This window comes from Phytophthora cinnamomi, assembly GCF_018691715.1.
Source record: "Phytophthora cinnamomi strain GKB4 chromosome Unknown Contig102, whole genome shotgun sequence".
Lineage (NCBI taxonomy): Eukaryota > Oomycota > Peronosporomycetes > Peronosporales > Peronosporaceae > Phytophthora > Phytophthora cinnamomi.
The window spans coordinates 174,020-188,427 of NW_027151035.1; the positions used below are offsets into that span (position 1 = coordinate 174,020).

Below are 14,408 nucleotides of genomic sequence, written 5' to 3' on the forward strand. Positions count from 1 at the left end.
AGCAGACTTTCGGCGCACCATGATGCTCGCCAGGAGGTATGATACTGCAGCATACCTGATACCCCCATACTATCTGCAGCGAATAGTATCTCACCTGCGTACGTTAATGTTTCAATTGGCTGCAGGCTGCAGCGCACGCGCTCGCTGCTGCTGGGGGCGCGCTCCGTGAGCTCGTTCCGCACACACTCGTGCGGCGAGTTGCGCCAGGAGAAGCACGAGGGCCAGCGCGTGACGCTGAGCGGCTGGGTGGACGCCATCCGCCCGTTCGGGCCCATCTCATTCCTGTCGCTGCGCGACCGCCACGGCGTCACGCAGCTGGTGCTGGAGAAGGACTTCCTGCAGGCCGCCGGTGGGTTCCGAGCAGCCAATATGACGGTGGTGGGAGGCCGTGGGGACTGACGCGGTGGCTGTGTGCAATGGCAGATGACGTGGTGAGCAAGATCCGCCCCGAGTCGGTGGTGCAGGCCTCAGGCGTCGTGCGCGCGCGGCCGGCCAACATGCGCAACGACAAGATGGCGACGGGCGCCGTGGAGGTGGTCGTGGACGAGATCGCCGAGCTCAACTCGTGCGTGAACCTGCCGATCCAGGTGGCCACGGGCTCGGAGGTGGCCAACGAGGACACGAGGCTGCGTCATCGGTACCTGGACTTGCGTCGCCCGGCGCTGCAGCAGAACCTGGTGGTGCGCTCGCAGATCTCGCTGGCAGCACGCAACTTTCTGTGCTCGGAGGGGTTCCTGGAGATCGAAACGCCTACGCTCTTCAAGAGTACGCCTGAGGGCGCGCGGGAGTTCCTCGTGCCGACGCGTAATGAGGGACAGTTCTACGCGTTGACCCAGAGTCCGCAGCAGTACAAGCAGCTGCTGATGGTGGGCGGTCTGGACAGGTACTTCCAGCTCGCGAGGTGCTACCGTGATGAGGGTGGCCGTGCCGACCGTCAGCCGGAGTTCACGCAAATTGACTTGGAGATGTCGTTTGTCACCCGTGAAGATGTTATGGAGCTGATGGAGCGGTTGGTGAAGACGATCTGGAAGGCGGCGGACAAGGAGCTGCCCGATCGCCCGTTTGTCCGCATGGCGTTTGACGAGGCGATGCACCGCTTTGGTGTGGACAAGCCGGATACGCGCTACGGCATCGAGTTGAAGGACGTGGACGACTTGCTTCAAGACACTGAGTTCGTGCCGTTCAAGACAGCGCTGGCAAACAAAAATCCCAAGATCCACAGCAAACGCGGCGTGGTTCGTGCTATTAACGCCAAGTCGCTCGCGAGCGGTGGGTTCTCACGGAAGGACATCGACGAGCTGGAGAAGGTAGCCAAGCGCGCTTCCAACACTGCGGGCGCGTTTGTGGTGAAGGTGGAAGCCGGCAACCAGTGGAAGTCGTCATTGGCGAAGAAGCTGTCATCTGCTGAAATTGAGCAGCTCAACAAGCGTCTGGATGCTGACGAAGGGGACGTTCTCATCTTTTCCGCCGGCTCGTACCACGACGTGAACACGCTGCTCGGACGCCTGCGTACGCACACATCGCAGTTGCTGTACGCGAAGGGCTTTTTGCAGAAGGAGCTCGACCCGAACAACTTCCACCACTTGTGGGTGATCGACTTCCCCATGTTCGAGCGCAGCGAAGATGACGAGGGCAACGTCCTCGAGAGTGAGGAGAAGGTTTCTCTGTCGGCGACGCACCACCCTTTCACTGCCCCTCGCGCTGATGACGCTGTGATTCTGGACGAGATCCTGGCAAGTGCCGAGGCTGCAGCAGCAAGAGGCGAGAAAAAGAGCTTGCTGGAAGACCCGGAGATCGCCGAGAAGCTGCTGGAAATCACCGCGCAGCACTACGACATCGTGTGCAACGGGTGGGAGCTGGGTGGCGGCTCCATCCGTATTCACCAGGCCAAGCTGCAGCAAGCTGTGTTTGAAGACGTGCTGGAGCTGCCGACACTGCAGCGCCAGAGCTTCGAGCACCTGCTGCAGGCCCTCAGCCACGGCGCCCCGCCCCACGGCGGCATTGCGCTGGGTCTGGACCGCCTCGTTGCAATCCTGTGTGGAGCGCCGAGCCTGCGCGACGTGATCGCGTTCCCGAAGTCATCCACCGGCAACGAGCTCATGACGAACGCACCAGGCCCAGTACTCCCGGAGCAGCTCGAGGAGTACCATATCCAGGTGCGCCACGAGGACTCGTAGCTCGGCTTTTTGTGACCAGGTGGACCAGAAACAACGAAATAGACTTGATGGTGTACTTGCTTGCTTGAGTGCGCTTGGTGACAGATCGCCACTCAACAGGATCGGGCTGATGAAAAAAGCTGGGAGTCGCGGAAACTGCTTCAGCGGGATCAGCTGCCCCGCTGGGTGCAGCAAGAGAGAACAACGAGACGTAGGCGACGTCTGCCTCCAGGCCAGAGATTCCCGATTCGGGAATCTCGACGCGTAACGGGAAACATGCAGCGACACGGTGGCGCGCAAGGTGACGGCGGCAACGGCTACAACAACGCATCATGAAGGGACGCGGTCCGTGTGGCGCACACAACTATGGTCGCGACATTGATACGCAGAACCAGCTCAGCAAGCTCAGCAAGCTCGGCTGCAAGGCTTGCAGTGCAAGCACGAAGGCTGAGATCATTGCCTCAGACCCCTCGGTCGCCGCCGAGTCGGCGACCGAGGGATCTCCTATCTCAGTTTGGTCGGGGGCGACACCACGCTGAATCATTGGCACTTTTCTCTTCTCTCACGCTCCTCCGGCGAGCTCGATTGGGCTTGCCAATGACATCCAATCACCACGTCCATTTCGGTGCGAGGAACTCTACAGTACCCACGGAGTCATCAGCTTGGATGCCCTTCAGCCTGGCCATCAATGCCGATGAATTCACGCCGCCGACGTCTATCGCGCAGGTTCGTCACTGCGGCGGTGAGCTCCATATGCGCGATGACTAGCGTCCTACGAACTTTAAGTGACTGTGACTGTACAGCCCCAGAGACATGGAGTCACTTCAACATGAATTGTCTCGTCATATTTATGAATGCCTACACGCTACTCCCCCAGTCCGTCCTGAGCTCTCGACGTCGTTCTCGTCGCTCGGGGCTTGAAGACCCCTCATAAACATAAATTGATAAAAAGAAGCTAATGCTGCCGCTGGTTCGTCATGCCGCTCGGCTTAGACCGCGATCTTGGGGCCGATCACGGGCACGTAGCTCAGCGCCGTGAAGGTGACGCCCTTGACGGTGCCGTACGTGGACGAGGAGGCGTGCACCACCTGCGTCTTGGTGTAGTCGGCCACGCTGGCCACGGTGCCGTACACGGCCGACGTGGCCGAGACCACCTTCTCGGTCGTGTAGTCCTTGACGTTGGCGGCCGTGTGCACGGTGGCGCCCACCGCGCCCGAGACGGTCTCGCCCGTCTTCTTGACGACGTTCGAGGCCACGTCTACGGCCTCGTCCTTCTTCTTGAGCGCGTACTGCTGGCCCGAGTAGAGCGTCGTGGCCACGGACGAGATGGTGGCGTCCACCTTGTCGTCCAGGGCGTTGAGACCGGGGCCCACCCAGGCCTCGTCGATCTCGTGCAGCGACTTGCCACTCACCTTCTCCACGACCGTGTTGGCCGTGTTCTCGCCGAAGCGCGCGAACGGCGCCACGACGCGGAAGCTCGTGGTGTAGTTGTACACGTTCTTGGTCGTGTCGTAGTAGTAGGCCACGCGCATGAACCACGGGCGGTGGGTCTCGAACGTGGCCAGCGTCGTCTCGGTCGAGCGCCAGTCGGCGCTGTACGTGAGCAGCGCCGTGCTGGGCGCGGCCTTGAGGCCGAACGTGAACGTCAGCTTGCGCTTCAGGTTGCTCTGGAGGAACTCGGCCAGCGCCTTCTGCGTGGTCACGAGCGGCTTCTTGCCCTTCTCCTGCAGCAGCTCAATGGTGAGCTGCGCGTCGGCGGGGGCGCCCCGCACGTCCAGCGTCGCGTGCTCGTCGATGAGCGCGTCGTGCTTCTTGAACTTGGTCGTGTGCTCGGCCTTGCCCACGGCGAAGCGCACGGCCAGCTTCTTGCCGGCCAGCTCCTCCTCGCCGAACGTGGCCTCGATGCCGTGCACCTTGATCGCGAGCGTTCCGGACGTCGGCATCGCTGCTGCTGCTGCTGAGCTCTCGCGCTGGCGCTAAAATGGAAAGTGGCCAGCGAGAAGCTCCCTGGAAGAGAGCGCAGGAGAGTGGTGGACGATATGTATCTGGTCCTACGTCGACCCCAGAGCGTGATGCACCGCGCGCGGCATCCCGACTGGCGCGGCCGATGCCCGGTCTCTAGACTGAGCTTTTGGGCAAATCGCGAGGCCATCGCCGCTGGCGGGCTTTGGATGGCGTTCATCGGCGCTCAGTGTTCGTGGTGCTCGCGTACAGTAGAGTTAAGCGAACTCCGGAACGGCGCGGATGCCGTTCACACGACAGGCGACACCGCATCGCCTTTCGCGATGCCAGCGCGGCTTCAAGGTGCGAGAGAATATTGCGCAGCCGGCGGCAAATGCCGAGAGCGCAGGGCCCGGCGTGAGAAGCGGGGAAACCGGCAGCAGCGCCGCAGCCTGAATCATGGTGCGCTGACCATGCTGCTGACCCTGGGTCATGCTGGCTACCAAGCGGCGCGTCATCGGAAGTTGTGTGCGTTACATGAAGCACGCCCCTTCAGCTTCTCGTCTACACGTTGCCTTTGCTGCATGGCGTTGCTGTTGCCTGCCGCCGGCAGGTCCTTTGCGACGGCCGTGTCGCTGCACGTCGGACGGATCGGCGATTCTCGTTGAAGCGAACCTGCCTTCCTCGCCACCGGTCTCCGGCTGCACGCCGCCGCAGCTGGGCCGCGGGCGAGCAGTTTCCTGCCTCCACCGGTTGATGCACGACGAGCCGGTGCAAGCGCCTGCCACTGGCACTGCCAGTGGCGGCAGCGACCAAGGAATGGCCCTCGATGGCCTCGCCTGCGCTGCACTCGCCTTGCATTCGTTCGACACTGGTTGACACGCAGGTCCGCTCTTCGTCCTGCTGCACTGGTGTCACCCGCGTTCGAATTCGGGCTCTCGTGATGACTGGCGCAACGTGGTGGGTGGGCTCCGGCCGGCGCCGATGCAGTTGCCGTGTCGGCGGCGTCAGGACCGCAGGATGGCGCGAGGTTGATCTTTCTCTTTGGGTACTGCGAGGATGCGGCTGCCGAGCTCGCCCGAGGAGGAGCTACCTGCCTGCCTGCCTGCTGCGAGCTGCTGATGCGTGTAGCGCCGCCGCCGCTTTCCCGGTCCGCCCTGCAGTTCTGCAACGTCTCCATTATCGATCGATGTCTGCTTGCCAAGCAGCGCTTGGGCCGAGGTCCGCCCCCGGCCTCAACTGGGCCGCTTCAACGAGTGCAGGGCGTCACGGTGGTCGCCGCCCCAAGACTCCCACTTGGCTGGCGCTCACCGTTCCTGATCCCTATCCTCGCGGCAGCTGCCGACCGGCAAAAGCGAGGCCGCGACCGAGCAACTGCGACGCGCCCTGCAGACGGGAGCTCGGTGCTCGAGCGAGCGAGCGACGCCAGCAGTGCTGGCCCAGCACTGCGCTGAAGCCAGCGGAGACACCCCCGCGCCGCCGCTCGCTGCAGCGAGCAAATATTGCTGGAGCCCGTTCTGGCAGTTTAGGGCAAGCATGAACGGCAGCCTGGTGCCTCTGCCGCGAGGCGCTGGAGAGATTCCGACGTCGAGCGTGGCGCCCCGATCTTTCGGCGCTCAACTGCCAACGGCTTCAAGCTTATTCTCGCCCTCGCGTAGGTGGCCGACTGTTGAGGCTCATGGTACGCTCTCGCCTAGGTATCGCTCCCGCACAGGTAGCGGCGACGTCGACAACTGCCAAAATGACTCGCTCTACGTCAGAGTTGCATGTCAAAATTCCTGTCACTTGCGCAGAGCCGGGGCGCGCCGATCTTCGCCCCGCGGCGTCTGCTCGGCTACTCTTCAGCCGTGACCGCGGCCGCCCGACCGGCAGCAAGCAGCGCAGCGCCGCCGTTATGCATGCCTTGCCTTGAGACAGCGCTGCAGTTTCTCTGGGGGCCTACAAGCAGGCTGCAGGCGCTGCCTGCTATCCGGGCTGCAGGCAACAAACAGGCAGGCAGGCAGCCGTTGGCAAGTCCAGCGTTGACGCTCAGTGTCCACTGTGTCGCAGCATACAATCGCGCAGTGCAACGGCGCAGAGACGCTGCGACCCCATCGCGGGCGAGAGGGCGCGGCAGCCGCGGAACTTTCCGCTGCGGATGGCTTCGCTCTTGGCCCGCCAAGCCGACAGCTCATTTCCGAATTGGCCAAGCGAGTGCGAAGTCTCGACGGGGATCAGGATCGCCATGGCGGTGTCCGGGACACTGGCCGTGAGGGGTGCGTCGCTCTCTGCTGCTGCTGGCTGCCAAGCTCTCCGCCGCTGACCGCTGTTTCTCTGTCCTGTGTGCTGTGTCTGCAGTCCATCGCCTTGAGGCCTCGCCGGCCGAGGGTGGGGAGTCGGACGCCAGGTACGGCATCCGGCTGGCCGTGGGCGACAACGTTCGCCACACGCAGTTCGCGCCCGTCGGCCACGAGATCGACGAAAGCCTGCACTAGTACGTCCGCCTTTCCTCCGAGTATGATATGCCGTACACCAGCGAGCGGGTTATCTAACCGGTATGATTTGTGTTCTTAACTGCGACACAATCAACTCTGATTACTGCAGCGACGTGCAGGCCACGGCGGAGTCTGAGGAAGTCACGATTGAAGTGCTCCAGCAAGATCAGGCCAAGCCGCTGGTGTCCGCCAGGCGGACCCTGAGGGAGTTCATGGAGGGCTTCCACAACAGCGAGATGGCATTCACGTTCGGCCCCGTCTCGGCGCCCAAAACGATGCACCTGATCTTCAGCGCCGACTGGACGCCGGCCGAGCAGGCGTCGACCGAGGTGGCGGCCGCGGCGGAGACGCATCGCCCCTGGTTCATGCGCGCGTCGTACTACTACGAGACGACCAAGAGCGTGTACGACTACACGACCAGCTTCCGCGTCGTGAAGCCGTTCGCCCGCCTGGGTGAAGCCACGGTGAACTCGGTGCTGGCCACGGTCTCGGGCAAGACGCTCTACGACGTGGACCAGTCGCTGGTAGTGCCGGTGCTGGACGCCATGGACAACAAAGTGGACGCCACCATCTCGGTGGCCTTCACAAAGCTCTACGAGGGCCAGCAAATGGCCGTGAGGACCAAGGACAAAGCTGTGCGTGCCGTGTCCAACGTGGCCCACAAGACGGGCAGCACGGTGGTCGGAGCGGCCAACTACACGACGCACAAGGTGACAGCGGCGACGGGGGCGGTGTACGGCACTGTCACTGGCGTGGCAGATTACGCGGGCTCCCAGGTGAAGCACGCGTCGTCGTCGACCTATGGAGCGGTGCGGGGGGTGACCTATTCTGTTGCGAGGCATATACCAATACTCGGGCCCAAAATACGGGCGTGAGGTGGGGAGCCGACAGCAGGTCACCCCACCGGTAACGGGAACCAACAAGTGAGCGCTGTGCGCAGCTCGCGTCCGAGTGCATGCGGAGGAGAAAACCATGGAAAACAAGCAGAAAAAACAAAGTGACGGGACAAGACAGTGGAGTATAAGCGGCGTGCGGTGAGGTGCACAGGCCGTATGAAGGATCGGGAGCATGACGACGGAGCGGCGTAGCAGGCCACGAACAAGCTAAATATGTGTTCTACGTGGACGAGGACCTCCGAGCATGACGCCGGCTCCCCAGACTTTGAGGGGAGTACTGATTGCGAGTGCTTGGACCGCGAGGGAACGGAGAGAGAGATTGACCGCGGGCTCGATTCCGACAGACAGGGACCAACATTTTATGAAACGGGGTCCACGTAGCGAGAAAACAATGAATATAAATTGTTTTTTCACCTGGAGCTTATGTGTGTGCTCGGCTGATGGTGTTGTGGTAGGCGCTCGAGTTGCTTTGCATGGAGCTCTTCTTCGGCTGACGTTGTGGTGGTTGTGTTAGCTTGGTGACAGGTTGTACTTCGAAGACGGAGGGAAGTGCATAGAGTTCTGGCTGCTTCGCGGCGAGGAAGTGCTGTTGGGGGCCGACGATGCTCCCTGGCCGGCAGATCCGACACCAAGCGATAGCCTCCGTGGCTGTGAAGTGGTAGTTTTTCATGAGGTACGTAGCGATGGCAGTTCCTGTTCGCCCAAGACCAGCCTTGCAGTGAACGGCCACAGCACCAGTCTCACGCTCGCAGACCTGCAAAGAAATATTCAAGAAGATCAGCCAGCTATCGTGGGAAGAGGTTCCAAAGAGCTACTGCTACCGCACGCGGATGAATTTGAAGACGATGTCGTCGCTGGGGTTACTGCCGTCTGGAAATTGCAGTTCGATGTGCCGCAGACCTGCGTGGACGAATGCCTTGCGATCGTACGTGGTGACCTCGTTGAAGCGGATCACGCAGGTTACTCCCAATGTACGGAAGAGCGCTGCATAATCCCGAGCGAGTAGGGTGGTTGCTCCAGACTCGGCGTCGAGGGTGATGCGTTCACGCTGTGGGCCGCTGAAGGCGATCAACTTTCCAGGCACAATCCAATTGATGTCGCCGTTCTCCAGGCAATCGAGGTGATCGTATTCCTCAGTTGAGAAGGTCCGATAGCTCCAAAGAGATGTTGATATCGCCTTGTGAACTGCACGAGCGCAGTCCAGCAAGGTAATGAAAAAGGTGCACACTCCGCAAGAAGCGTCTCGAAAGCCGAAAGGTGGCTGCAGTTTGCCATCCTTCAGCACGCGACCCACAGCAAGCTCTGGGGATAGGCCTTCGACCAAAACCAAGAAGATTGCGAGCAGTGTCATCGCATTCGCACGCTTGTGAGGATGATCGCTGCAGTACAGCACCAATCGTTTTCCGCTTCTTCTCACTGATGAACTACCACTCGCTGCAGTGAAGCCCAAGCGAAATTCCAGGTCGCGACAGAAGCGCACTGTTCGTGCCAAGTGCAAGGGTCCAAAGTCCGCGAAGAACCGAGCGTAGACTAAGTCGCCATCCATGCAGACTAACTCGTCATCGAGGCCACGATCACCCCCTGAGATGCTTCCAATTACTTCGGACGTGGAATTTTCAGGCTCAAGTGAAGATGCCGACGGACGTAAAGTAGCCAAAGCGAAGTCAAGCTTTCCCGGAAGGACCTCAACTCGGTCATACAGCTCAACACCTCGAGTACGAGTCTCCTCTGCAAGGGTTATCATGGATGCCATTTTTTGGACGTCACGACGGGGTCACCTTCCCGGCGTTTCGACACTATTCTCGGCCGTGTTATACTTCCTTCACGGGATTCTAGAAGTGCGAGATGATGAAGCAAGCGAAGCTCATGAGCGCTGCGGGGTTGGCAGCAGCGAAACAAGAAATTGGTGATGCCCTTGAAGAACTGCAAGCTACGCCGGACAATCCGCAGAGCGTGTACTCGAACCTGACTTGCGTTTATAATACTATCGCGGATCACCCCCAGGCCCAAGCTGCTGTAGACTCGACGCTTGCGGCTCAAAAGAACGTGCAATTGCTGCGCATACTGGTGCAGTCGCACTTGCGGGAGGAAGAAGTGCAATGGGCGCTGGGTCGGGTGATATCGTTGGCTTGTCAAGCATCCATCCGCTTCCAGTGCCAAGCAGGCCAGCTCGAGATGTGGAACGATCTATTTAATATGAGATCAGCTCACCCAGAATCTGTCCGCGTTCAGGAAGCCTCATTGCGCGCGATTGAATACTTGTTCAGTAGCAACGAGTTTCACGTCACCAAAGTTCGGCCGCTACTGCTCATGGAGGACTTGCTGGGAATCATGGATCGATTTCTACTCGTCCAAACGCCACGAAGACGAGCACACGGGCTTGTGATTCTTTCGCTGCGTGTACTAGTGGCACTTTACTCTTCTCCTCGATCAACAGAGTTGGTGCTGTTTGACGGAGAACGTTCATCTGAAGGCGTGAAATGGGCACATGAAATCCCGAAGCGTATGCTAAGCAGTTTTGCGGTCTTTAACAAGGACGATAGTGCGATTCGCTCGTGGCTGACTATGACTCTGCTGTTGTTACGCCGGTATCCTGTTCAAGCACTGGAGGCTTTGTTTTCACCGAACCAAAGCACAGAGGTAACATGGTGGTTCAGTTTAGTGATCGAGAGATGGCAGTATCAAGCCGATGTCATAGGTTCTTTGCTTGCTACGCTCAGTTACATCTTCGCTCTGCCGTACAATACCCTCGGGGACGAGATACAAGTTGCATTGGCAGAAAAGCTAATTGATGAGCAGGATTTGCTGACAGTTGTGTGCGGAGTGATCAACCACTACCATAACGAAACCTCGATATTACGCGAAAGCAGTAGCTTCACGGCGCTACTGGAAGCGATACGCATCATTCGGCAGTGGAGCGAGCGCCCTGCACTTCTGACTCGCTTTGTGGCATCTCGAACAGTGAAACAAATGTTGCTACCGGTTTTGATCGAGCTACTGGATCAGCACACGAAGTCACCAGCCTCGCCCAAGCTTTTGGGGTTTGTGCTAGAGATTCTATTGATTCTCCGGCGTATCGCAAAGAGCTCAGGTCTTCGTAACGTGCTGGTCAGCTCCGAAAAACTGAAGACGAATCTCAAGTTGTTGCGCTGCAGGAGTCCAACGCCAGGCAGCAGCTCCGTTAGTCACCAACATGGTGCGACTGCCCCAGTTTGCGGAACAGGTGCCGCTGGCCTGCAAGATGACGGGGACCTCGACGCGGTGGTGGATCGAGAGGCCTGTGATCTGCACAAACTATTGTCAACCGGTTCGGGTCCTGCCCCGAAGTCCGCAGCCGTGACCCGACGAGCAAATACGCGCGCTGCAGTTGTGGTGTCGAAGGCGGTGGAGGCTCCGCGGCGGCAGCTTAGAGCAGAGCACGCGAGGCCCGATACACTGCGGGCCTACGGCTGCGGCAGTAAATGACCACGGAACGACTTCACTACTCAAATTCGGCACCGAGTGTGTTCAAAGTGCTACTGCGGAGCAAGGTGTATGGCGGCCGATTGCACCTGACACTCTGCTGAGCAGAACAGACTGCTCTAGGGACGACGTAAATCGATTCACACGAGGCTTGCTGCGTCTGACATGTCCGCGGGCATCGACGAGCTAGGTGACTCACTACCGTCGGCGGGCTCCGTTGCCGCTAGCGATGATACGGTATGTACCACGCATTGGTCTCCTCCTTACAGAATGTCGATCACCTGCGACCTGGAAGTTCCAACCAACACAACTCTCTATGTTTTCCAGGGTGTAGTGACTTTTAGTGAAAAGACCATGTACAAAGTTTGTAGTTGGTCCTCTGCTGTCCATCGCGGGCTGGAGAATGCCTCGACGCGCCATTCTCCTCCTTCGCCGAGAGAATGTCAGTCCAGGCGAAAGTTGAAGTGAAGTGCACGTTTTATTCCCCGTGATCTTCGAACGACACTGCTCCGCGCCAGGCTCCGCCCCAGTGCTGAGGCTGGCTCGCAGGACTCGACAATGCCGTTGCCGCTGCCCCGTGCAGACCGCATTACAGTCCCTCGGTGCGTTATGCTGACGCCCCGCCAGCAGCACGTGTGACTGCGCGGCGGACGCGTGAGAAAAGCGTGAATCAGCGCCATGCCTTTCAAACGCGCCTTTCATATTCGTTACTATCGACCTACACAGATAATGATATATTAGAAATTGCCTTGATACTGAAACTATGCTTAAAACAAAACAATTCCGCCCCGCTCTTAAACCGCAACAAACTGTATCCATCGCGTGAGACAAGGCGTTTCGGTGACGCCGCGAGTGGCCGATCCAGCGAGCGCGCATCACGGTGCAACCTGGCTGGTATCCACCGCCGCGCTGACTCTTCTCGCTCTCACTTCTGAATTCGCCATCTCCGTCGCAGACTAGCCGCCAAGACCTCCGCCAAGCAATCATGCCCACGTCCGGCACGCTCAAGATCAAGGTGCACCGCATCGAGGCCACGTTCGTGGAGGAGGAGCACGCCCAGAAGCTGCACGCCGTGCGCTTCGCCGTGGGCAAGACCGAGCACGTGACCAAGTTCAAGAAGCACGACGCGCCCATCGACGAGCACGTGAAGCTCAGCGTGAAGCGCGCGCCGGCCGACGCCACGCTCACCATCGAGGTGCTGCAGGAGAAGCGCAAGAAGGCGCTCGTGGACACGACGCAGCCGCTCAGCGAGTTCCTCAAGAGCAACCTGGAGCGCAAGATGACGTTCACGTTCGGCCCCAAGGCCGCGCCCAACACGGTGCTGCTCTACTTCCGCGTGGACTGGGAGCCCAGCGACACGGCGCTGGCCGTCGTGGACACGCACCGCCCCTGGTTCATGCGCGCGTCCTACTACTACGACACGACCAAGCGCGTGTACGACTACACCACGAGCTTCCGCATCGTGGCCCCGTTCGCGCGCTTCGGCGAGAACACGGCCAACACGGTGCTCACCAAGGTGAGCGGCAAGACACTGTTCGACATCGACGAGGCCTGGGTGGGCCCCGGCCTCAACGCCCTGGACAACAAGGTGGACGCCGGCATCTCCGCGGTGCTCACCACGCTTTACTCGGGCCAGCAGTACGCCCTCAAGAAGAAGGACGACGCTGTCGACGTGGCCACCAAGGTGGTCAAGAAGACGGGCGAGACGGCCACCAAGGCCAAGGACTTCACCACCGAGAAGGTCTCATCCGCCTCGTCGGCCGTCTACAACACGGTGGCCAGCGTGGCCGACTACACCAAGACGCAAGTGGTGCACGCCTCGTCGTCCACGTACGGCACTGTTAAGAGCGTCACGTACTCGGTGCTCAGCTACGTGCCCGTGATTGGCCCCAAGATCGTGGCCTAAGCGCATGAACCGACTGCAAGTTCGCCCACGTCACATCGGTGACAGCGTGAGCGTCGCCGGATATCCAAGCAGACTGGAGATCGACATCGTGTCGACGGACCCTACTTTTTGGCGGCTGCGTTGGTGCAGCCGCACCTTTGTCTTAGTTTTTATCCCTTAGCGTGAATTGAGCAACGTGCTCGTATGCAAAATATGGTCTGCTTTTGTGACGTGCCAGGGTATATAAATTGATATTACGCATCAACCAGCAAAGTATCACGAACCACGTGCAAAACTATTGATCAACCAGGACTACTGGATCCCGAGCGCTTCGACCCAGTGAATCACCGCATCGTCGTCGAGCCACAGGAGAACCAGCGGCATGGACAGCAAAACTGCAAGCGTCCCGAGATACGATGTTCCCATCACAGGTGGCCTGGACTTGGTGGATAGAACCTTCAACGTTGGGCTGAGCGCGATGGTAGATACAGTAGTACTGCGTGCTGGAGAAACAACTTCGAGACCACTTCTGGGAGCTGCATGTCTGAACAGGCCACGTGTCCTCGCCGCGGAATTTACGGGTTGTTCGAGGTCTGCCAAAACAGTGCAAGGTAGCGGCACGCCTGAAAACGACCATGAGGTGCCTTTCACTAGCAAAGCAGCTAGAGCATTGAAACACGCCTCGGTGTTCGTCCCATCCTTCGATGAACACTCGAAAAAGCAAGAAGCGCCGACAATCTCAGAGACTTCACGACCTTCCTCTTCTCCCACTTGTCGAGACCCGCTCGCCGCGTCGGCCTTGTTTCCCACGAGAATGATCGAGAACAGCGAGTCAGCAACAGCTGTGCTTCGGTAGGCTTGGATCTGCGTCACCCACCGCAACACTGCCGCGAAACTTAGCCGGTTAGTCACGTCATAGACTACGACTGCGGCGTTCGCGTGGCGGAAGTAGGAACTCGGCAGTCGAGTGGCACCAAATTTCTCTTGGCCTGCAGTATCCCACAGCTGCACTTTCACCGGCGCAGGGGCACCCTCCACAATTGCCATCTTGGACAGATAGTCTTTCGGAACGCTATCGGTGGCCAATAGAGGCTCGAAATTGGCCATCCGACATAGTAAGTTTGTCTTGCCGACATCACTGTCTCCAACCACGATAACTACAGTCAAAGCAAAAATAATATTGGTTAGATTTGTGGAACTGGTGAAATTTACGAGCATGGCCTCCCACCTTTGTAAGTTTGGCACATTTTCTTTTTGGGGTTACGTGGCATGATTGAAAAGCCAGAATCACGGTGCAATAGGGCGGTCATCGCCGTCGAGTCGAGTCGCGTTTGCAAGAGAGAGGAAATTGTTGTGTGAGAGGGGGATACCTCGCATGCAAACCTCAACGATCGCAGCCCCACTGCAAAATCGTTGCTGTGCATATATAAAGGCTAACCGATAAGAAAGGGCGCAGCAGATACACCAGCGACAACGCGCAGCCCGTGCTTCTATCCTTCCGTGACCCGCTCCGTTGGCGATTGTGCCAGCTGTAAGCGCCGTCGTGGCCAACGAGTCACGAGAATCAAGCTGTTGCCAGTCCATTAAAGCGCGG

General features: G+C 59.3%; 4 protein-coding genes across 5 annotated transcripts; 3 read left to right on the plus strand and 1 right to left on the minus strand.

Moving 5' to 3' along the window:
• Nucleotides 1-19: 19 nt before the first annotated feature.
• Nucleotides 20-2,177, plus strand: IUM83_07863 (aspartate-tRNA ligase; the record flags this gene model as incomplete). Its single annotated transcript, XM_067932193.1, has 3 exons — nt 20-36; nt 126-349; nt 424-2,177. 3 exons carry the CDS (start codon nt 20-22, stop codon nt 2,175-2,177), a joined length of 1,995 nt encoding a protein of 664 aa, XP_067783158.1.
• A 968-nt stretch (nt 2,178-3,145) lies between these two features.
• IUM83_07864 (E3 ubiquitin ligase complex SCF subunit scon-3) lies at nt 3,146-4,099 on the minus strand (the record flags this gene model as incomplete). Of its 2 annotated transcripts, none has more annotated exons than XM_067932195.1 (1): nt 3,146-4,099. In XM_067932195.1, the coding sequence occupies one exon, from the start codon at nt 4,097-4,099 to the stop codon at nt 3,146-3,148; it is 954 nt and encodes a 317-aa protein (XP_067782919.1). The 2 variants fall into 2 exon arrangements, with proteins under 2 accessions (XP_067782919.1, XP_067782920.1); XM_067932194.1 differs by having other exon boundaries at nt 3,146-3,553.
• A 2,222-nt stretch (nt 4,100-6,321) lies between these two features.
• IUM83_07865 (uncharacterized protein) lies at nt 6,322-7,961 on the plus strand (the record flags this gene model as incomplete). Its single annotated transcript, XM_067932196.1, has 4 exons — nt 6,322-6,352; nt 6,435-6,570; nt 6,681-7,380; nt 7,923-7,961. 4 exons carry the CDS (start codon nt 6,322-6,324, stop codon nt 7,959-7,961), a joined length of 906 nt encoding a protein of 301 aa, XP_067783091.1.
• A 3,953-nt stretch (nt 7,962-11,914) lies between these two features.
• Nucleotides 11,915-12,835, plus strand: IUM83_07866 (E3 ubiquitin ligase complex SCF subunit scon-3; the record flags this gene model as incomplete). Its single annotated transcript, XM_067932197.1, has 2 exons — nt 11,915-12,595; nt 12,647-12,835. 2 exons carry the CDS (start codon nt 11,915-11,917, stop codon nt 12,833-12,835), a joined length of 870 nt encoding a protein of 289 aa, XP_067782922.1.
• Between the last annotated feature and the right edge of the window lie 1,573 nt (nt 12,836-14,408).